General features: G+C 56.0%; 1 protein-coding gene across 1 annotated transcript; it reads right to left on the minus strand.

Moving 5' to 3' along the window:
- Window positions 1-312: 312 nt before the first annotated feature.
- LOC136450460 (uncharacterized) lies at window positions 313-16980 on the minus strand. The gene is made up of 6 exons (XM_066450901.1): window positions 16629-16980; window positions 15518-15645; window positions 2319-2422; window positions 873-960; window positions 723-784; window positions 313-608 (listed from the first exon to the last, which is right to left on the minus strand). Exons 1-6 carry the CDS (start codon window positions 16739-16741, stop codon window positions 456-458), a joined length of 648 nt encoding a protein of 215 aa, XP_066306998.1. The 5' UTR covers window positions 16742-16980; the 3' UTR covers window positions 313-455.
- Window positions 16981-23012: the final 6032 nt, after the last annotated feature.

Here is a 23012-nt window from a genome sequence, read left to right on the forward strand (position 1 = left end):
GGCCAGTGGGGTTGGGGACCTGCCGAGGCGCTCTCTCCCTCATGTGGCGTCGGCCCTCGGCTCCTCTGCAACTCGGGCCTCGGGCTGGCCCGACCTGCTCCGCAGGCCGTGCATGGGCCGTTGGTCAGGCATGAGGCCTGCTTGGGCACGGCCCGGTGGCCCAAAGGGCCGTGCCTTAACCGGGCCCGTGGCAGGCGGCCCATTTGCTCATCTATACCACCAGCTTGGCACTCGTTCCTTATTTACGGATACGCTCTTCTCGTAACCTATGTCCATTCTGGGAGCACACGTTATGTACAGTACAGATCAACAGGTCAGGAACGGGTCGAATGATCGATTGGATCATTAGTTACTTTGATGACTCATTGAGATCACGCGAGCATGGACATACGTATACGTACATAATCACTACACGCAACACGTACACACAGAGACGCCAGTAATACTAAGAATCTTCAGACGAACTCATCCTCCATTTCCTGCATGGACTTGCCGGCCGAGGCGATCTGGCGGTTAGACGTCATCTTCTCGGCCACCATGAGGCCCTTGTAGCTCCGTATCTCCGCCCACTTCTCCTTCTCCAGCCTCTCCATCTCCTCCTTCCGCTTCTGCCAAATTCAGTGATCGTTAGACGCCATTCATAGCCGCGCTGTCAGCAATGTTATATTTATTGAAGAAAAAAACATGTAGCTCAAGAAGGCTCGGATGTCAATCAATCATACCTTCTCTTTCAGCTGCATCTTCCTCTCGGCCTTTTCTGCTGCATTTGTTGCCTCTTTCTCGGCTGCACACAAGGGAAGAAAGATTAATTAACTGATAATTAAGTACGTGCATCTGCCAGTGCATGATGCATGGTGTACATATGTAAGCACCTTTCAAGTCTGCTCGACGTTCTACCCGGGTTTTATTCAACCTGTTGATGATCTCGTTGACACGCTTCTCGACTGTAAGCACATGGACCTGTCAATCAGTAGATAGCTAGTGTGAATTATCAGGTGTCAGTATTCGCAATGCGTGATCCCAAACTAGCTATACAGGCACAGGATAATCTAAGAAACCCCAAAAGGATTAAAAAAATTTGTCCTGCCAATATGCTAGCTCTAGCTAGCCCTAAAGGAAACCCAAAATGCTTTTCCAGCGAGATATATGATGCAAAAGGTTGGATTGGATGCAATAATGTAACATTTGGACATGATTAAAGTGCTACAACAATCAGACAAGTGGTCTGCCCAGATACACCTTTTGCAGCACTGAGGTGTTTCCTCACCTTCCCCCTTTACAATATTAATCAACGGTTGTTTTTTTTCTCTTCATTCGAAATGAGCCCCAACTTTGCATTATTTGAGAAGTATTGTTCAACGAGTGAAAAAAGGATGCAACACTGTAGGAGTGCAAAAGGTCAGCGTTACAGTGACAGACTGAACTCTACTGTACTACACTACTACTCTCTTCGTCAGCGTTACAATATCAAAGAATGCTTTAGTAAATAGCAATTTCTATAAAATCATTTTTTTTCAATAACAGATCAAGTAATATTAAAAATGCATTACTAATCTACTTTACTCTTTATATATTCACGCTCAAAACTCAATAAAAAGGCTTAACTAGCCCAACAAGTCCAAAAACCATTTCGTACGTGTTTTCGATGGGATGAAGCTCTGAGATTGCTTGATCAGCAATAACAGAATGACGAACAATTTAGGCCCCGTTCGCTTCGCTTAAAAAACAAGCTGAAACATTGTTCCGGCTGATTTGTTATGAGAGGAAAACATTATTCTAGCTGAAAAAACAAGCTGAAAGTACGGATTATAAAAGAAGCGAATAGGGCCTTAATTTCAATTAGCACAAGCGCGTCGAATTAGGTGGCTGACACGTGGGACCGTTCTCCCACCTGGCCGAGAGGAAAAAAAGTGGTGGAATATATATGAACACCCTACTAAAATTTAGCTACTAAACTTGAGTAAGTATTGTTCGCTGATTTTGTTGTGAGAGAAAAACACTGTTCCTTCGCAGAAAAAGTATAGCTGATAAGCAAAGCTAACATGGCCTAATCTGCCAAACAAACTGACTAATAAGGGAATATAGTAGTTTAATCACATTAGTCAGCTAAAAGTGGGTTAAAGTATCCGGTGGACAAGGGATGCCCCTCATTATTGTTGGTCCCTCATCCAGATTTGAGCATTTATTAGGGGTGGTTTGGTTTTTTGTTGAACTACTTTAATGACCTTTAGTCACTTTTAGTCATTAGAACGGGTGACTAAAGTTTATTCATTGATTTTAGTAGTTAAATTTTAGTCATGAAAAACCTGAGTGATTACCATCCGTGGGTTGTGGAAGCCAACTTGGCCGACATCCATGGATGGCGACTTCTTGATATTAGACCAGGGCGTGTAGATCACCTCAACGTTGTTCATCTTCTTCCCTGCACAACAAGCACATGCAGAGAGAGAGAGAGAGAGAGAGATATAGGCGCATCCAATTCAATTGCTGTCACGTTTTCATGATCACGAATAATCACCATCAGCCAAATCAATATACGCGCCAAGATAATTGAGTGGTCCCGTCCCGTGCAGCTAGCGCCAATAATACAGGAGAAAGAAAGAAAAAAAGGCTCTCCTCAGAGCAGTTCACTTCTGTCGGTGTCTTGAAACCGGGGGTCCCTCAACCAACGAGTGCGTTTGTGCTGCGTGCCCCTAATCCCGGATGGTGATGCAAAGAGACACAAGGTTTATACTGGTTCAGGCAATCGAGGCCCTACGTCCAGTCTGAGAGATTGATCTTGTATTCCTTGCACCGGAGTGCTCGTAGTAGGGAGTTACAAGCTAGGTGAGAGAGGGGGCTAGCCCCAGGTCTCGATGAGGGTGGTGCAGGCTGCTTGAGGCGTTGTTCTCAAGCAGCGTAGTGGAAGTGTCAAATTCTATCGATGTGTTCGTCTCCTTTCGGTCGCCCCTAGAAATGACCCCGGTGCCTCCCTTTTATACTCTAAGGGAGACCTGGGGCCGTACATAGATTGCTACATGGCGCTTCTATAAACGGGGTGGCGTGTTCGAGCCCTGTAGCCGGCCACTGTCGTGGTATGGTCGATGGTGTGGCCCTGTCCTTGTCGAGCAGAGGTGACGCGCCGGTCATACTCGATCTTGTGCGTCGTGGGGCTCCAGTATAGCTTGATGCAGGACATGGCGGGCGACGTGCTGGTCACCGTGCAATGACGTCGTAGGGAGCAGCGGCCCTACAGACGCCGAGGCCGAGCCATCGTGGGGGGCTCGGCGGATATGGATCCTCAGGCTGCCGAGCCCCTGAAGCAAACTGCCGAAGCCTTGGGGGAGTTATTGGACCTGGGTACTGATTCCGAGGCCACAGTAGCCCAGACGTGGCTCCCCACGCTGCGTTGTCCTTTGGATCAGGAGTTGGCAGCACAGTGAGGCATGGGCGTCCACCATGTGCATGGTGGTCAGTATAGTGGCGGGTAACCCCTGCCCAGTCCGGGCGACGTGCGGGTCATCGTGTGATGATGTCGTGGGGAGCTGTGGCTCTGCAGGTGCCGAGGCCAAGCCATCGCGGGGGCCCCGGCGGACGTGGATCCCCAGGCTGCCGAGCCCCTGAAGCAGACTGCCGAGGCTTTGGAGGGAATTATTGGTCCTGGGTACTGATTCCGAGGCCACAGTAGCCCAGACGTGGCTCCCCATGCTACGTCGTCCTTGGAGCAGGAGTGAGGCATGGGCGTCAGCCATGTGCATAGTGGTTAGCACAGTGGCGGGTAACCCCTGCCCCGTCCTGCTTCCTGTCCCGTCGGCCACTCTGCTGTACTATGCCGAGCGTGCGGCCGATGTCAGGGGCAGCAGTTGGCTGAGTTAATGCGACACGACGTTTTGTCAGAGGGACGGGAGAAGGGAGAGGCAGCGGAGTGCTGCCGAGCCCGCCTCGCGCGGGACGGAGGGTCAGTGGCCCGGCCGAGGCCTTCGGCGGGGAGTCGCTCGAGGCCAGCGGTGAGGGGGCCTCGGGCGGGTCAGAGAATCGGCCGAGGCCAGCGGTGTTTTAGCTGGTTTCGATCTTTATGAAGCCTACGCAGTCGTTTTTTGGGTCTTAATTAGGGTACCCCTTCTCACGGCATCCGACAGTAGCCCCCGAGCCTTGGGGGGAGTGAAGGTACTCCCCCTGAGGTTCTGACGAGGATTGGCTCTCGACAGTTCCTGTTGGGTTGATGTTTGTACTCGAGGCTTTGGTGGATGCGCACGAGCGCACCCGCCGGGTGTAGCCCCCGAGGCCCTGGAGGAGTGATTTCATTTCTTCAGGGGCTTTTTTCTCCTTCGAGTGAGGGGTGTTTGCCGGGCCCATGGGTGTGAGTTCGGATCGCAGGGCCTTGACGATGCTGCGGAAAAAGCCCCTCAGCCTCCGCCTGGAGCGAGAGGGCTGTCAAGGGTTCCCCCGGCTTTTTGTACGACCCCCGTACTTCTTTTTCACTCGGAAGGAGGGGTGGAAGATGCCGCGCTACCCTCGGTGGGCGCGAGCGTCGGCATTTCCGGTGAGCTGTTATCGGGTAAGTCCGAGTGGAGGCCCGTACCCCGTTCGCTGGGGGTCGGCTAGCGGTCCGGGGACGCGCTCCAAGAGTACCGGCGGGTTTCTCTAGTGGGTGCCGAGGCCGTTCACTGGGCCTCGGTGGCTCGGTGCCTCCCTACGGTGGGATCCCATTCGGAGACATCCCTGCCGGTCTCGGACACGACACAGGGTGCGCCCGTACAGGCTCGCCCGTAGTCGTCCCTGACTCTTTTGCCCTGGGGCAGCTGTCGAAACCCTCGGGGGGTCCGGCCTTCGAACCCCTGGACCATAACGGTCTTGGGTCGCTTTTGTCTTTATCTTGGGCGTAGGAAGAGCCCCCGAGCCTCCGCACGGGGCGAGAGGGTAGCCAGGGGTCCTCCCGACTGTTTAGTCCGTCCCCGCACGTCCTTTTCGCTCGGACGGGGGGCTGTTTGCCGAGCCCACTCGTGTGCGAGCTTGAGCCGCTGGGTCTCGGCAAAGTTGCAGGAGGAGGCCCCGAGTCTCTCGCGCGGAGCGAGAGAGCGATCAGAGGTCCCCCTGGCTTTTTGGTTCGCCCCTCGCGCATGAGGGTCTGTCTGCCGAGCCCCCCTCGGGTGCGAGCCTAGGTCGCGGGGTCTCGGCATCTTTAGCAGAGAGAGCTCCCTAGCCTCTGCACGGAGCAAGAGGGCCGTCAGGAGCTCTTCTGGCTTTTTGAACGACCCTCGCGCTTCCTTTTCGCTCGGAAGGAGGGTTTGTTTTGCCGAGCCCCCTCGGGTGCGAGCCTAAGTCACTGGGTCTCAGCAATGTTTTTTGCAGGAAGAGTCCCTTAGCCTCTACGCGGAGCAAGAGGGCCGTCAGGGATTCTCCTGACTTTTTACTCGACCCTCACGCTTCCTTTTCGCTCGGAAGGAGGGGTGGAATGTGCCACGCTACCCTCGGTGGGCGCGAGCGATGACAGTTCCGGTGAGCTGTTATCGGGTAAGTCCGAGTGGAGGCCCGTACCCCATTCGCTGGGGGTCGGCTAGCGGTCCGGAGACACGCTCCAAGAGTGCCGGAGGGTTTCTCTAGTGGGTACCGAGGCCGTTCGTTGGGCCTCGGTGGCTCGATGCCTCCCTACGGTGGGATCCCATTCGGAGACCTCCCTATCGGTCTCAGACACGACACAGGGCGTCCCAAGCGTTTCGCTTGCTTGGGCCTCGGCCTCGTATAGGCTCGCCCGTAGTCGCCCCTGACTCTGTTGCCCTGGGGCGGCTGTCGAAACCCCTAAGGGCCCAGCCTTCGAACCCCTGGACCGTAGCGGGCTCGGTGCCCAGTTCCTTTGCCTGAAAGGAATGGGGGGGGTTATTTCTCTCCCTACGGCTAACAACGGTAGGCGCGTCTTTTGAGGCGACTTTTTCGGGGCAGTGAAACGGCGCCTGCTGCTGCTGCGGTTGGACGTGACGTGGTGTCCGCCGACGGGACGTATCTGCACGCACGATTTAATGAGGAGGGAGTGGGCGCGTGGGCGGTAAAACCGGATCTGGATAACCGCGCCGGATCTTTTGGGGAAACTTCCTCGATTTCATTCGCCCGGCGGTTTCGCCCTGTCCCTGCATAAATACGCGAAGAACCTCGCCCTTCCCCTTCTTACCTTTTCCGCACTCGCCTTTGCTGCCTCCAGTGCCGTTGCTGAGAGCATAGAGCGCCGGGGAGGAGAAGGAGGAGGGCGAGAGACTGAAAGAGAGAGGGAGAGAGATTACCGCCGTAGCAGCGTCCTCCGCCGCGCAATGGCTGGTGGTCCCGTCATCCTCCCGGCGGATCCCTAGGGAGCGGTCCGACGTCACCGAGGAGAAGCTGCAGTCGCTCGTGGAGGCCGGTCTTCTTCGCCCGATCACCGACCCTGACGAGCCGGAGTGGATTGCTCCGGGGAACGAGTCGGAGCCGAGGCCGCGCGACGGCTACGTGGTGAGCTTCGTCGTCTTCCACGAGCGAGGCCTCGGGTCACCGGTGGACAACTTCATGCGGGCGCTCCCGCACTACTACGGTGTGGAGCTTCACAATTTCAGCCCCAACTCCATCGCGCAGGCGGCCATCTTCGTCGCCGTCTATGAGGGGTACTTGGGGATTGCTCCCCACTGGGAGTTGTGGCTCCACTTGTTCCGAGCGACGTTCACCACCAAGCCGGGGGGAACGAGGGGGGCTCGGAAGGTGCAGAGGGCCGGCGGCTGCACCCTTCACGTACGCCAAGATCGGTAGTCCCTCTACATCCCGGCCCAGCTGTCCTCGTCCAACCGTCGTTGGTACGACGGCTGGTTCTACCTCCGCAACGACGGCGGAGGACTTCCCCCTTATACCGGGCGGGTTGTAGAGAGTCAACCAGAGAAATGGGGATACGGCGTCGTCAAGGCCGATCAGCCTAGGCTGGAACCGCTCTTGAGGGCCTTGGGGAAGCTGCGTGACCACGGTCTTTCGGCGGCCGTGGTCGTGGCGGCTTTTCACCACCGGAGGGTGTTGCCGCTGATGGCCCGGCGGCGGCGGCTGTTCGAGATGACGCCGGGCGATCCGATCACTGGTGTCAAGATGTCCGCCTTCGCCCTTACCGACGATGAGACCCTGCGTCGGGTGAGAGAGGCGGTAGACGGGAAGCCGAAGATTGGCGATCTGATGCCGTTCCCGATGCGCCCGTCGCGGGGGTATGTCTCGCTGGTAAGTTGGATGTTGTCGAGGCTTTCGCGGCCTTCTTGTTTTTCGTTTTCCTTTTTTCTTTTTTGTCTGTTGTCTTACTTCGTTGTTCCCATAGGGGATAAGAGACGTGCGAGGCTCCCCGCCGCCCGTTCTCGAGGACGCCCGGCGGCGGTCCGTGAACAGGGCGCATGCTGAGGAGGAGAAGAAGAAGAAAGATGCCAAGGAGGCGAAGCGCACGAAGAAGCTCCTTGCGCGCGAAAAGCTGGACGCCCATCGCCGGCGTCAGAAGCTCGACGGTCTCCCGTTGGAGCCGTCTCCCTCATCGTCGATGTCGGATTCTTCGGGCGACGGCGACGGGCGCGAGGTGGGGACGGCCTGCCTGGAACACCTCCCCGACATTAGGGAGATGGTGCCCGGGGCGCCGGCAAGGAGCCTGACGCTCCTAGGAGGAGGAGGTGTCCCGGGGCCGATGGCGGCTCGTCCCGGGGCCGAGGCCGACACACCCGAGGCACGGGTGTTGGAGGAGCATGCCGTCAGCCCGATGGGTTCGACGGTGGAGGTGGCGCCAGCGACGGTGGGGGCGACCCCCTCGTCTCCGCGAAGGGTCGAGGAGGTGCCGGGGCCCGACGGAGGCCAGCTGGCACCGGTGGTCACCGAGGCCGTGCTGCTGCCACCACCGCCGCCGTTGCAGAGGAGACTGGCGGTGTTGAAGCGGCTGCATCCCCGTTCACGGTAAGCGTTTTTTCTGGTGGAGTACGTACTACTTCTTGTTTGCCCCTCGGTCGCGTGCTGACCTTGGAAGTGTCTTTGCTTCCAGCCAGACGCATCTGGTGGAAGATCCTCCCTTGGCGCCCCATAAGGCGCTCAAGGTGAATGTTAGCTCCTCTGCCCATCAGGCAGCGGAGGCGCAGGCTGGCGTGCAGCGTGGCGTGGCGTCGGGCGGGGCCGTTTCGGAGGAGGCGGCTGCCCAGGAAAAGGGTGCCGAGGCAGCCGCGGAGCGAGTGGAGGAGGAGGAGCCCACGCCTCGCGACGTCGTGGGTCTTGGGGCGAAGGAGGCTGGGGCGTCCATTATTGCCGAGGCCGTTGAGGGTGAGGCCGGGGCCCCCGAGACCTCTGAAGCCTAGGCAGTGGATGCCGGGGCCACCGAGGTAGAGATGGCGGAGGCCAGAGCCCCCGGGTCCGTCGAGGCTGAGGCGATGGAGGTGGAGACGGAGCAAATTTTGGCGCCGCCCCTGGTTCAGACAATCTCGTCTGATGATTCTTCTCGAGGGAAGGAGGCGGCGGACGTTGAGGAGGCCAGTACCGCGGAGCAGCCGGTCCCAGATCCCGCCGAGGGGAGTTCGGCCCTTGCCCGGCTACGGCCCGAGCCCCATGGGTGGAACTTCCCGCATGTTTTCTGGCGGAGCCAGGCTGATCCCGAGGGGGAGCCTGTGTTCGCCCTTGAAGATATCGCAGAGGGGGGGCGGTGGGATACCCTCGAGCAGTACCGCCAACTGGCAGTGCGGTCGCTGCAGACGGCGATGACTATTATGGGACGGGACTTGCCCGGTGTTACCCAGGTAAGTACCTTCCTCTCCCATGCCGAGTTGTTTTCTCTTCGAGTTCCCTCGCAGCATTTTGACGCGCGTTTCTTACCTTTATAGGAGCTCGAGACCCGGTCCCTTGGGAAATCGGTGTTCCTACGAAGGGAGAGGGATATCTGGGACCAGCTCTGGCGGTAGAGGGGCCTGCTCGCCGACGCCCAGGGGCTTTTGTTAGCGCGGAGTGCGGAGGTGGAGGACCTCCGCCTTCGTTGTGCTGACCTTCAGGCTGAGTTGGTCACGGCTAAGGGGCAGGCTGCCCCCTTGGAGGCGAAGATCAAGGAACTGGAGGAGGAGCGAGACTCCTTCAGGTCTCGGGCCCAAGAAGCGACGGCCTCTGCGAAGGCCACAGCCGGGCAGCTGGGTGCGGAGCAGAGCGAGCATCAGGCGATGAGAGTCACCTTGGCAGAGGTTACCAAGGCGGCTGAGGCCTCTCGGGTCGAGGTCCTAGCCTGGAAGAACAAGGCCAAGGGTGAGTTCCGCTGAACCGTGTTCCTTGTTCCACTTGTTCTGGTTCGCGTTTGACTCCTGACCCCTCGTTGTGACATAGATCTGAAAAAAGAAGCTTCCCAGGCGGCTGAGGCCTCTGTCGCAGTGCAAGCGGCGCTGGATGCTGAGGTCCGGGAGCACGAGGCGTTACATAGCGCTGTCCGTACCGCCTGCGAGGCCCTGGACGTCGAGGAGGTCCAATCAGCCAGCTCCCTTGGGAGCCGCCTGATTGCGTTGAGCGGCCGCGTCCGCGAGAGGCTCCGGGGGGCTTTGCACACGGGTGTCAAGCGTGCCCTGGCCGTCGTCTCTTCGCACTACGCCATCAACCTCGAGGCTGTCAGCGACGGCTATGTATTGCCAGAAGATGACGAGGAGGCTGATGCGGAGGTCGTGAAGCTGTTGGAGGCGGCCGAGGCACCTGGCACGGCGCTGGCTGGTCTGTTTGAAGAAGAGGTGGTCCCTCCCGCGCCGGCCACCGATCCTTGAGCTTTGACCTGGGCCAAAAGGGGCCATGTAACCGGATTGAGTTAGTTGTTGTATCGTGATGTTTTTGTGGCTGTTGAGGCCTTTTAAAGTATTTGCGTATGTGCGTCTTTTAACCATTTTCTGTTCTACTTCCAAGCCTGTGCCCTCTGTCTCGATCTTGGGAACCCGCAAAGAAATCCCTCGGTACCTAAGCCGTCCTTCGGCGAAGGGTGGTGAGGGAGCTGCCGTAGCCCAGAGGCGTAGGCCGTTCTCACGACTCGACCGGCCCTTTGGCCTCCAGACAAACTTTTAGTCTTTGGGTTTCTTGTGGAGGTCCCGTCGGAGCGTAAGAGAGTTTGGCATAAATTTTTTTTGAAAGATCATTAACAAACGGTGTTCTAGACTCAGGGGGTTTTGGGACTTTAGGGGGTTTCCCCCTATTTGGCCCCCGAGGGAGGCTCGGCTTTGCAGAGGCAGAGCCGAGTCTCCCTTATAGCGCTATTGTGACGTCGAGCCCCTATCTCTGCATAGAACTTCCTCGGAGCCTACGCTGTCCTTTGGGTGAAAAGGTGGTGAGGGAGCTGCCGTAGCCCGGAGGCGTGGGCCGTTCTCACGGCTCGGCCGACCTTTTCGCCTTTGAGACGTTCGTATGGTCCTTAGGTTCTATACAATCGACTTGTCTATAAGGGGGGGTTCCTCGAAAGATTATAACAACTAAGAACGCTTCTTTATTGTATTTCGAGAAACAATGTAAACAACATTTGGAAATTTAAGGGTAGAAGCGACGTAGCTGTTCTATGTTCCAAGCGTTTGCGAAGATTTCGCCCTTCTCGTTGGTCAACTTGTAGGTCCCGGGCTTCAGCACTTGAGCGACGATGTACGGGTGTTGGCGTAGAGGATGTTGAGACCGCTGCCTCCGTCCATCAACACCTTGGAGAGTCGGGTGTTGCCGATGATCGGGTCGACGACCAGCGGGTACTGCCTAGGATTCGGAATACGGTCGGGGTGGTCACCTCGATCAAAGGTGATCGCCTCTCAGGACCAGTCGAGGTACTGGGGGGTGGCCACCTTGACCGAGAAGACTTCTCGGCGCTCCCTCTTGCGCTGCCGCGTCGTAAGGCATGCCGAGGGCCCACCGAAGATCATGAAAGCGTTGCGTACCTCGGAGAACCCGTCGTCCTTGTCCTCGTTCCGACCGCCGGCGCCCTTCTGCTTGGCGTCGTCGTCGGGGAGCCCGAGCTTGGCGTAGTAGCGCCGCAGCATGGTGCAATCCTCAAGAGCATGCTTCACCGGACCTTGATGGTAAGGGCAGGGCTTTTTCAGCATGTCGTTGAATAGCCCGGGGCCACGGGGGCCTCGGGCATTCCTGCGATCTGTTGTGGCGACATGGATGGCCTCGAGGACCTCCCGCTTCCCTGGGCGACCCTTCTTCTTTTTCTTTGGGAGGTGGGAGGTCGAGGCCACGGGGGCCTCTTCCCTCCGCTTACCCTTGCAATCGGCGTCGGGGAAGATGGCTCCGACAGCCTCTTCCCCTGAGGCGAAGCTGGTGGCGATGTCGAGGAGCGCGGCAGCAGAGCGCGGGACGTTGTGTCCTAACTCTTGGACCAAGTCCCGACAAGTGGTGCCAGAGAGGAAAGCCTGGACGATCTCCGAGTCGCCGACGCTGGGTAGCTCGGTGCACTGTTTGGAGAAGCGCCGGATGAAGTCTCGGAGAGACTCGTCCGGCTTCTGGCGGCAGCTCTTAAGATCCTAGGAATTCCCGGGGCGTACATAAGTGCCCTGGAAGTTCCCGACGAAGATCCTAACTAAGTCGCGCCAGTCATGGATTTGCGAGGGAGGGAGATGCTCGAGCCAGGCTCGTGCCGAGTCCGACAAGAGCAGAGGGAGATTTCGGATGATGAGCAGGTCATCGTCCGCGCCGCCCAGCTGGCAGGCCAGGCGGTAATCGGCGAGCCAGAGCTCCGGGTTGGTCTCGCCGCTGTACTTCGCGAGATTGGCCGGCTGTCGGAACCGGGCGGGGAAAGGAGCCGCGCGGATGGCCCTGCTGAAGACCCGAGGGCCTGGCGGCTCAGGGGAAGGACTGCGGTCCTCACCGCTGTCATAGCGACCGCCTCGGTGCGGGTGGTAGCCCCGGGCGGCTCCGTTGTCGTGGCGCCGTCGCCCGCCAACTACTTCGTGGTCGCCCCGTGCCTCGCATTGGTCTCTAGATCGATCGCGTACCGAGGGGGCCCTGTTGACCGTCGGCGTGCGAGCGGCCTCGGGGCGGACCGAGGCGTCCTGGCCCCGGCGAGGTTGTGCTGCGGGCTGCTCCAAAGTGCCTCCGCGCCGGCGGGAGGCGGAACTTTCGGCCTGCTGCACCGCTGCGGTCTCGAGGAGGTCGCGGAGCTCTCCGCGGACCCGTCGCCCCTCGGTGGTGGAGGGCTCGGGCATCGCTCGGACCAGCATCGCAGCCGCTGCGACATTCTGGCTAGCGCAATTAAAGATTGGGGGTGGCTCTCCCCCCTCGTTATCATTGATGCGGTGATGGACGTCGCGGGCCCTCCCTCGGGTCCCCCGCCCTCACCACGCCCTTGCTGCTCCTGCTCAAGAGTGTCCCGAAGCTGTTGCAGAAGGAGCCGGTCTTGTTCGACCTTGGCTTGAAGCTCGCGGAGCTGCTCCAGGTCTGGGCGTCGATGTCCCCCGCGAACAGGATTCTCGTTCCGTGCTGCCGGGGATTCGAGACGTGGAGGTGTGGCGTCGCCCGCCCCTGCCCGGGGCGGGGAATGGTTGCCTGTCCTCTCGTCCTCTTCGCCCGCCCTTGGCATCCCGAGCCCGACGTGGAAGCACTCACGAGATGGATCGTAAGTCCCTTCGTCGTCGGAGTCGGAGTAGCCGAGGCAGTAGTCGCTTGCAGCCAAGAATTGGCGCAAAGCCCCAGGGTTGTGGAGTTCGGAGAAGTCCGCCCCGGGCGATGCCTCGTCCTCGTCCGAGGAGTCGGAGCGGATGCTCAGGTCGGGAGCGAAGCGCTGGCGGCGTTCCGAGGGGTGCTCGTGAGTGGCAGCGTAAGCGTAGGCGTAAGAGGCGGCGGCATTTCTCAATCCAAAGGGGGATGGCGACGGTGCCGTCTCCATATTCTGCCCCGCCGGGGTCGGCTCTCCAGGGAGTGGTGGAGCGGAGCCAGACGGCTGGGTATCGCCGCAAGCCACCGGCGATTTTCCTTCGTCCATGCTCAGGCCAGACAGGTCCCCAGCTAGGGACCCCGTACCAACAGCTGGTCGTAGGGTATCGGCGGGGAGTGACGTGCCGCCCTGGGTTCGCGTAGCGTCGGGGTGGCCTTGCTCGCGTCGTGCCTGGCGAGCATGGCGAGAGCGGCTGCCCGGGCGCCGCCTGCGCCTGGGCTGCCGGGGCGTGACTTCATCGTCGGACGGTGGGGCTCGAGGGGCGAGGAGCACCATGTCGTACTCATGCCCTAGAGACATGAACTCTAGGCTTCCGAACCAAACTATGGTGCTGAGACGCAATGGTCGTACGGGGTCTGCCATCCGGAACTTGCTAGGATGATGAAGCCGACACGCAGTTCCCCTACCTGGCGCGCCAACTGTCGGTGTCTTGGAACCGGGGGTCCCTCAACCAACGAGTGAGTTTGTGCTGCGTGCCCCTAATCCTGGATGGTGATGCAAAGAGACACAAGGTTTATACTGGTTCAGGCAATCGAGGCCCTACGTCCAGTCTGAGAGATTGATCTTGTATTCCTTGCACCGGAGTGCTCGTAGTAGGGGGTTACAAGCTAGGTGAGAGAGGGGGCTAGCCCCAGGTCTCGATGAGGGTGGTGCAGGCTGCTTGAGGCGTTGTTCTCAAGCAGCGTAGTGGAAGTGTCAAATTCTATCGGTGTGTTCGTCTCCTTTCGGTCGCCCCTAGAAATGACCCCGGTGCCTCCCTTTTATACTCTAAGGGAGACCTGGGGCCGTACATAGATTGCTACATGGCGCTTCTGTAAACGGGGTGGCGTGTCCGAGCCCTGTAGCCGACCACTGTCGTGGTATGGTCGATGGTGTGGCCCTGTCCTTGTCGTGCAGAGGTGACGCGCCGGTCATACTCGATCTTGTGCGTCGTGGGGCTCCAGTATAGCTTGATGCAGGACATGGCGGGCGACGTGCTGGTCACCGTGCAATGACGTCGTAGGGAGCAGCGGCCCTGCAGACGCCGAGGCTGAGCCATCGTGGGGGGCTCGGCGGATATGGATCCTCAGGCTGCCGAGCCCCTGAAGCAAACTGCCGAAGCCTTGGGGGAGTTATTGGACCTGGGTACTGATTCCGAGGCCACAGTAGCCCAGACGTGGCTCCCCACGCTGCGTTGTCCTTTGGATCAGGAGTTGGCAGTACAGTGAGGCATGGGCGTCCACCATGTGCATGGTGGTCAGTACAGTGGCGGGTAACCCCTGCCCAGTCCGGGCGACGTGCGGGTCATCGTGTGATGACGTCGTGGGGAGCTGTGGCTCTGCAGGTGCCGAGGCCAAGCCATCGCGGGGGGCCCCGGCGGACGTGGATCCCTAGGCTGCCGAGCCCCTGAAGCAGACTGCCGAGGCTTTGGAGGGAATTATTGGTCCTGGGTACTGATTCCGAGGCCACAGTAGCCCAGACGTGGCTCCCCATGCTGCGTCGTCCTTGGAGCAGGAGTGAGGCATGGGCGTCAGCCATGTGCATAGTGGTTAGCACAGTGGCGGGTAACCCCTGCCCCGTCCTGCTTCCTGTCCCGTCGGCCACTCTGCTGTACTGTGCCGAGCGTGCGGTCGATGTCAGGGGCAGCAGTTGGCTGAGTTAATGCGACACGACGTTTTGTCAGAGGGACGGGAGAAGGGAGAGGCAGCGGAGTGCTGCCGAGCCCGCCTCGCGCGGGACGGAGGGTCAGTGGCCCGGCCGAGGCCTTCGGCGGGGAGTCGCTCGAGGCCAGCGGTGAGGGGGCCTCGGGCGGGTCGGAGAATCGGCCGAGGCCAGCGGTGTTTTAGCTGGTTTCGATCTTTACGAAGCCTACGCAGTCGTTTTTTGGGTCTTGCTTAGGGTACCCCTTCTCACGGCATCCGACAACTTCATTTTGCCAAAATTTTTAAAGATTTCCCGTCACATCGAATCTTTGGACGCATGCATGAAGCATTAAATATAAATAAAAAATAAAACTAATTACACGGTTTAGACAAAATTCACGAGACGAATCTTTTAAGCCTAATTAGACTATGATTGGACACTAATTACCAAATAACAACAAAATGCTACAGTAACATTTCGCCAAAAAAAATTTGTCAACCAAACAGGCCCTCAGTCCTCTCGCAGCAGGAAAAAGAGAGGGGGAGAGATCGACCGGTCGATGGGGGAAAAACTAGAAAAGATTCCCGCCGCCGCAACATGCAATGTGGAGCTGGGGCAGGGGAGTACCCGACAGGTCACACCCTATTCTATTTCGATTCTCCCACGGGGGAGAGCATAACTGGAGATGCAGATACTTACTGTAACTGCTACTTGGTGGCGGCTAAATGGTCTTTACTAGGAAACCTAGTAGCTACGCCCATGAATCTTTGAACTTCTCTCGGGTACTCCTTTTCTTTTGCTCTTTTTTTCTCTTGATTTGCATGATTTATAATACTCCTATCAGAAACTGTGAAGCCAGGAATTATTTCGTCCCATCATTATGCTAGGGCATATGAAAAACCACTGGCGGCATCTAAGTTTTGTATCCTTCAAAAGTGAGTGCTGCTCTACGTCTACTAGCAGCTAGCCAAGGGGGGAAAACGAACTATACAGTATACACTGCTAGAATTGGCAAGTAAGTACCTTGAATGGAATGAGCCTTTACGAGCTGTGCACAGTCCTCCAAGAGGCCCTCGCTGATGGTATCTATGGTCTCGCCTTTCTTTAGCCTCAAATAGACGTGCGCCGAGGATACCTTGTCCACATGGAACCTGCAGGGCCACCCGACATATATAATTATTTTCATCTGGATTAACGTTTGCCAATTCTAGCCGAGCTTTAGCAAGATGATTGCTAGTACTATATATAATTCTTTTCATCTGGATTAACGTTTGCCAAATACTAAAGCGCTCCAACACCTAGGGTGTTACAAAAACATGATATAAATATATCTCCAAGCTTGACATATATACGAGGTGCGTGTGTGACCGTGTGAGGACGTGAGGTCCCCTGGAGGCTACTAAGATTCACATAGGCTCCGTTCGTTCGGAGAAATTTAGAAGAATTTGTAAGAGAAAAACACTATTTTAAATAAAAAAAAACGGATGAAGTTAGATTTAAGAGCACGCCAAACGGGGCATGGCCAGCGCCCAGCAGTAAGCATACAAAACGACTTGTACATCCGACAGAACGCGGCCAGAGGCGAGACGACGACGATGGACGTCCGACTTTGCTGCGCTGCGCAGTCGTGTTGTGCTCCGCACCGCAGGTTTGGTTTGGTCGTATCTATCGACCACTAGTATCTTGGTAGGCCGGTAGTTGGGGCGTTGGGGATGGGATGTCCACGCCAGCCTCGTCAAGGCCCAGTCACGCGTCAATCTGCAATCCGCTCCTCGCCGCTCGCCCTCCCAGTAACTGAGGAGAGCCTAGCTATTTCACCACCGCGACACCACGTCCACGTGCTTGCCGTCACCGGCGCCGGCTTACGCTCGCCCTGCTCGCCGTCGCCGTCGCCTGTGGCCTCTCCATCGGCTGCTTCCGCTCTGCATGCGCTAGCTGTAGGCTATAGCACAATGCTGCCTCGACGTACCGGAAGGGCGAGCGAGACGCGCGCGCGCAGAACACGCGTCGCGGTCGGAACCACCATTGGATCGCCATGACTAGCTAGCTAGAGCGTCGTCGCGAAGAATGAAATCAGAGGCCGGGACGGCCGGGTCCGCCGGGATGGAACTGGAAGAGCTAGCTAGCGACGTACCAGACGTCCTCGGGGAGGCCGTACTTGATGAGCTCCTCGTTCTCGTTCTTGTCGGCGCCCATGTAGATGGTGTAGTCGCCGGCGTCCGGACGCGCCTTGAAGTAGACCACCATCGTCGCTCAACTCTAGTTCGTTATCTTCTTCTTCAGGCCGGCCTCTTCTCTCTCTTTTACTACCTGCCTACCGGCTTCCGTCTCTAGAGTCTGGACTCGACCGGCGGCTGCTGTATATACTACGTGTATATTCAGGTGTAGCTCTGTCGCCGCGGCAAATAAAGCAGCAAGCAAGCAAGAGACTGCAAGAGGGAAGGGAAGCAAAGCACTGTGCGGCAACGAAACAGGCGAGGAGCAGACAGGGGGCGGGTATATAACGGCGTCGGAGGCGGCCGGGCCGGAGCCGGACCGGGTCTCGCGGCGAAAACGCCGAGCTAGCCTCGCAAGGGGGCCGAGGAGTCTTCTTGGCGGTCTTCTCACGATGGGGGGTTGGGCCGCCACGTGGAAACACGATGGATCCGATTAAAAAATGCGCGAGGCCCCACTTGGGTGGGGGGGGGGGGGGGGGGGGGGGGGGGGGGGGGGGCTTATCCCTTCGCCGCTTTTGCTCTCGTTGCTCTCCCCCTCTCCCCGGCCCCTCCACTCTCGCTTTCGTTAATGTTAATCCCTCTTAATTATTATTTATCTCTCTTCGGCGGCACCAGCACCAGCACCCCAGCCTGTGAAAGGCAGAGAACCCCCTGGTAATCTCGCCTGACCTGGGCCTGACATGGCAAAGGGGTTGGCCGGTTGGGGATATACTACCTGAGTTGACCTGCATCGGTTCCGTGTAACGGACTCAATTGGTGGCGCCGTCAAAGCGTCGGATCTTTTCATCTTTTGCGACAACGACTCCCGCTCCCCGCTTCCTCCTTGGATCGGTTACTTCCAGCCAAACCAGGGACCCCTTTTCCTCTTCTCCTCGGCAACGGGGCGTGCAGCGTGCTTGCCCACCACAGGCCACAGGCCACAGGCCCACAGCTCTCGTCGGTCCGTCGGGTCCGTTAGCTTCTCTTTTCATCCGTTTTTTCAACTCGTTTTTTTAATCGTAACAGTATTTTTCTACAATAAATTAATCGGAACAGTATTTCGATTTATTTTTTTAACGAAGCGAACGGAGCTACAGTGATTTCATGATTACCGTGCAGTTTGCCATGGTACAACGAGCACAGCGGGCCGGGGTGGAGTGACCACTGCCGTCCGTGCCCGGCGATCTCCGTGCCGTGCGCCTGCCATGCCCGGGTGCCGGGTGCGAGCCTGCAAAGTGGAAGCAAAGCTCAGGGGTGAAGTGACCACTGACCGGAGGGATTCGCACGTACGACCACGAGCCGGCGCCCGGCCCCGGCGGGGAATGCATGGTTCTGCCGTCTTCTGCGGCCGAAAGACGCTGCCGAAAAGCGAGGGGCCCCGACGCACGGACCGAATCGAAGAGCCCCGGCCACGCGAAGCCGGACGAGGAGATCTCAAATTCTCAATCCAAGTCAGACTCACTCCAAGAGAGCATGCAAACCGTGATCCAAACATAAAATAGGTCACTCATAATGTTTTGTCTTCGAAAACATCGCTCCAACAGACGACCCAATCACCTCACCCATTTTGGATACGAGGCTTGCCGAACTGCAAATGTGCGTCGTCGAGAGAGAAGAACGTAAATCTCTGGCGGCGGCGTAGTGGTGGGCCCGTAGGAGCGGGGCGCGACTAGGCGGACCGCTGCGGGGAGCCGGCGCGGCGAGGTCCGCCTCGAGGCGCGGCCAGCGGGTACCACGTCGAGGCGGGGAGTGGGGATCCGGGGTCGAGCCGTCGAGCATGATTCCAACAGCAGCGCGCGAGCGGCGAGCCTCGCGCTAGTCCATGGCGTCCGTCTCCACGGAGCCGCGCACCCCGCTCCCGACGGTGGCGTCCTCCTCGTCATCCGCGCGGCAGGTGGATCCAAACCCTAGCGGCAGCTGCTTCTTCGCCGGCGCGGCCCTGTCGCGGCGCGCTCCGCTGGTCTGCTGCTCCGCGTGTAGCTCCGATGCGGACGCCGACGATGAGCGGGAGGTGATGAATGGGGATGAAGAGAGGAAGGTTGGGGAGGAAGAGGGAAAGTGGGGCCGGGAGAGGTGGAAACGGCGCGGGGGAGAGAGATTGAGGAGAGAGGGACGGAATTTTGGGTGGGTGCTTTGATCTTTTTACTGTGCGTGACCTAAAATATAGATTGGTTCTCTGATTTGGGTTGTGCTGTTGGAGATAATCTTACGATGACAAGAGGGCAGCGTTTCAGCGCCACGAAACGTGGGGAGACGGAGACGCGAGGCGCCGGATTGGCCGCTATCGTCCCGTCTGGCGCAGTAGCGCCTACGAGCGGCTGATACCCACCTAGGCGCACGCGATTCACTCTATCCATTCGCGTCAGCCTTTCGGCACTTGCATTGCATCGCAGTATTTTTAGATCGGCGATCCAAAGGTACACCGGCCCAAAGTACGTTTGACAGTCTGTTGACTTGTTAGTTTCAGCTAGGGTTTATTAGTCATGGTATAGTATTTTTCTCTCACAACAAATCAGCACTAGTCGGGTTTATCAGTCTAGAAATCAATCAGCGAACAGACTGAGAGTCGGAGGCGAAAGGAACAACCAAAGGACAGCCTATCAGATTATATGGTACGACCAGTGGCCAAATTGGTCGTTAAATAAGAGTGGCCGAATCCACGAGGGCATTTTTTTTTTCAAAATTCAAAGGAAAAAGGAGAAAGGGTCGATCCCACGGATCGCATCACCGATCACCCAGTTAGATGAGAAGATTGTCGGTAAAGAAACCCACGTGAAACTCGAAGCAAGAAATGCTGGGAAATTTTGGATAAAAAGGGGGCTGGTTCATTAAGTGGGAATGATCGGCTGTTCTATTTAAATTTTAAACTCTATCTTTCTCTTACCATTGCCAAAAAGCACCTGCCATTTTCCTTGGGAATGAGTGACCGTGGCATTTGCGATTGCATCCAAATCCGTTTCAGGGATTGTTTGAAATGGAGGAAACGGGGGGAAACAATGTTCAAGGGTATGGATGTAATAGGAAAATAGGGGATTGAGAAAAAAACAAGAAATATGTAAAAAGGTGGTGTTTGAAACATCAGTATCTATATCAGCAAGAAGTAAGTTGTTGTTGGAGACCTCTCTCTCAATTTCCATATGGCAACCTGTCGGTACGGGATCCACAGGATACCCCGCGAAGGAAGGAAGAAGACCTAGTCCAATTAGGATTCTTCTCCTGTAATCTTAGTAGTAGTATTACTCTGTAATCCTACTAGGAACTCTCATTGTAAACCGACTAGGATTCTGGCCTCCTGACTATATAAAGGAGGGCAGGGCACCTTGGATCGGGAGTTCAACAGAACAATTGTACAACACAACACTTCATAATCAATCCAACGCAAAGGCTAGCACCGACTGGACGTAGGGCTATTACTCGATCTGCGATCGAGGGCCTGAACCAGGATAAATCGACTGTCTCTTGCGTTAACCATCGAGTTCTGCATACGCTGAAACCCGAACATACTGCCCTCGGGTACCCCCGTGGCAGGCTATCGGTGGTCAAACATCGACAGCTGGCGCGCCAGGTAGGGGCTTTCGGCGACTTTGCATCCGAGAGCTTGATGGACCTCGACAACATGATCTTCTCGAAGGGATCGACCTTCATCTTCGGCTCATGGATCTGCAAGGCAGGCGACGATGGCAAGCTCCAAGGCCGTCTCCTTGAAGAATCAGATCATCATCAAGATCATCCTATTTCGACGATAACGACAGATCAGCTTGCCGGAAGATTCGCACAGCTCAATCCGACTCAGTTCTCGCAAGTTCACGCATCCGACTCAAACTCAAGTTCCGCTTCCGAAACGAAGTCTTATCCGAGTTCTTTCGGAAAACCGAGTTCTTTTCTGACAAAGCTCCGGGACATGACGTCAACCTGTCAAGAATACTACTCGGAATACACCCAGAATACTTCAAAGAAGTCGGGTCTTTTTCCGTTCGGACTCCACAACATGGCAACATCCTATCAGACATGGCACGAAGGATCCACTTATCCCATGCTTAGAATGCCACTGAAGGGAGCCCAGGAAGGTCTCGTTTTAACCATAACATCTCAAGACTACATCATTCACTGGCCAGATACCGTTCCTGAGGATGACGACGCCCAACTAGTCGATGACACGACAACAGCAATTCTACCCTACCAAGAAGGAGATTCCATCTATGACTTTGAGAACTCTACTGAAGTCATCAACAGCTCTGCCAGTACGGAAATCAACGACGATGACAGAACAACTCACGCTAGAGAAGTACTCATGATTCACCGTCCTCGATCACCATTGATCCCCCCTAGAAGCACCCGACGTAAGGTCTTCAGATGAATCCGAGTCCAATATATCACCATTTATCTAGGGATACGATGGTGAGACTGAGAGCCAGAGGCAAGCAAGAGAAAGAAAGAACAAATTGAAACAAGGACGACAACGCCGTGCGAAACAGCGGAAAGACACTTGGATCAAATATGAATCAGACCTAGCCGAGTACAATAGAAGAAAATCAGAACGAGAAATCGAAGAAGGACGAGCAGCGAGTACTCCCTACGATAAGATCCGGGAAGCACTAGAAGAACTCAGGGCGACCTCACACCCCAATGAGAAACAAGAACAGCTTCGAGATTTCCTTCGATCAACAATCTTTAAAACGAACGACGGAAAGGCAACATCTCATGAACAGGAAGACCAAAATCAAAGGAAGTCTGCTTTCGAAAGACTAGGACCAAGTGGAAGTCACAACGGAGGAAGCCGAAGAAATCACAGTCAAAATAACCGAGTCGAGCAACCAAGAAAGGACAGAAGCAGAGCACCTACTCGGACGGCCACACAAAACTACTCTTACCAAGACGACAGTTGGCAAGAAGGGGGCGCTAGAATCAGAGTATACAGAAGCCAGAACACACGATAGATTTCCCTGTTTTGCAAACAGACTCGCATTGATTCGACTACCTCACAAGTTCAAGCCGTCCAACCACTCCAAATACGACGGCAAGACCGAACCGAAGCAATGGCTCAGGATTTACTCACAATCGATTGAATTAGCTGGAGGAGACGATGACATCAAAACCTTGTTCTTCCCCATGGCCCTAGAAACCATGCCGCTTCAATGGTTTGACAAATTAAATCCCGGATCAATCAGAAATTGGGAAGACTTACAAAGAGCTTTCTGTGAAAATTTTGCGGGAATTATTACACATCCAATCACCCACGCAGAATTAAAAGGACTCAAGCAGAAAGGAGGTGAAAGTCTCAGAAATTACTATCGACTGATTTGGTGAACTACGAGCTCAAGTACATGACATCACACAACGAGAAGTAATCGAAGCTTTCTCTCACGGAATCGTGGCTAGGTGGCAATTCCAAGACTTCTGCAAAGAAAACCCAAGAAATAACGAAGAATTCAGAAGAACAGTAGAAAAGATGATTACTGCGGAAGAAAAAATGAAAGAAAGATTCCCGGAAAGGAACAACAGAGACAACCCGGACAGGCAAAATCCTCGAAACAACAGACATCAGGAGAGAAAGCGAGGTCCAGACAACACGGTAGCAATGGCTGACAAATCAAAGAAATTTACCAAGCCTAGAAGATATGACGACATTGAGAACATGCGTTGCCCTTTGCACCCCAACGGGAGGCACACCATCGGAAATTGCTACACCTTCAACGAAAGGTACACTAGAAAAGATAGCAAGGGAAACAATAAAGAAGACAATCAGAAAAAAAGGAGACAACCATGATGACAAGGGATTCCAAAAATCCAGAGGGACAGTAGCAGTAATCTTTGCCGGGATTCCAGACTCCAGAAGCAAACATCAAGAAAAGTTAGCACTACGAACAATTATGGCCGCAGAACCCGCTACACCAAGATATCTCAACTGGTCAGAGTACCCAATCCAATTCTCAAGAGAAGATCAGTGGACCAGCGTAGGAAACGCTAGGCCATTACCCATTGGTTCTAGATCCGACCATTGCCGGCATGACTGTCACGAAAGTACTAATTGACGGAGGAGCAGGACTCAACATCATCTTTTCAGAAACTCTAAGGAAGATGGGACTACAACTCGCCGGATGATCACACCAACAAGCACACCTTTTTATGGCATAGTACCCGGCAAGGCAGCAATGCCACTTGGACAAATCACTCTACCGGTTACCTTTGGGACTCCATCAAACTACCGCACAGAGTTCATCAAATTTGAAGTCGCAGATTTCGATTCCTCATATCATGCAATTCTTGGGCGCCCAGCACTAGCAAAATTCATGGCGATACCGCATTATCCGTACCTGTTGCTT

Source organism: Miscanthus floridulus, chromosome 5 (assembly GCF_019320115.1).
Source record: "Miscanthus floridulus cultivar M001 chromosome 5, ASM1932011v1, whole genome shotgun sequence".
Taxonomy (NCBI): Eukaryota; Viridiplantae; Streptophyta; class Magnoliopsida; order Poales; family Poaceae; genus Miscanthus; species Miscanthus floridulus.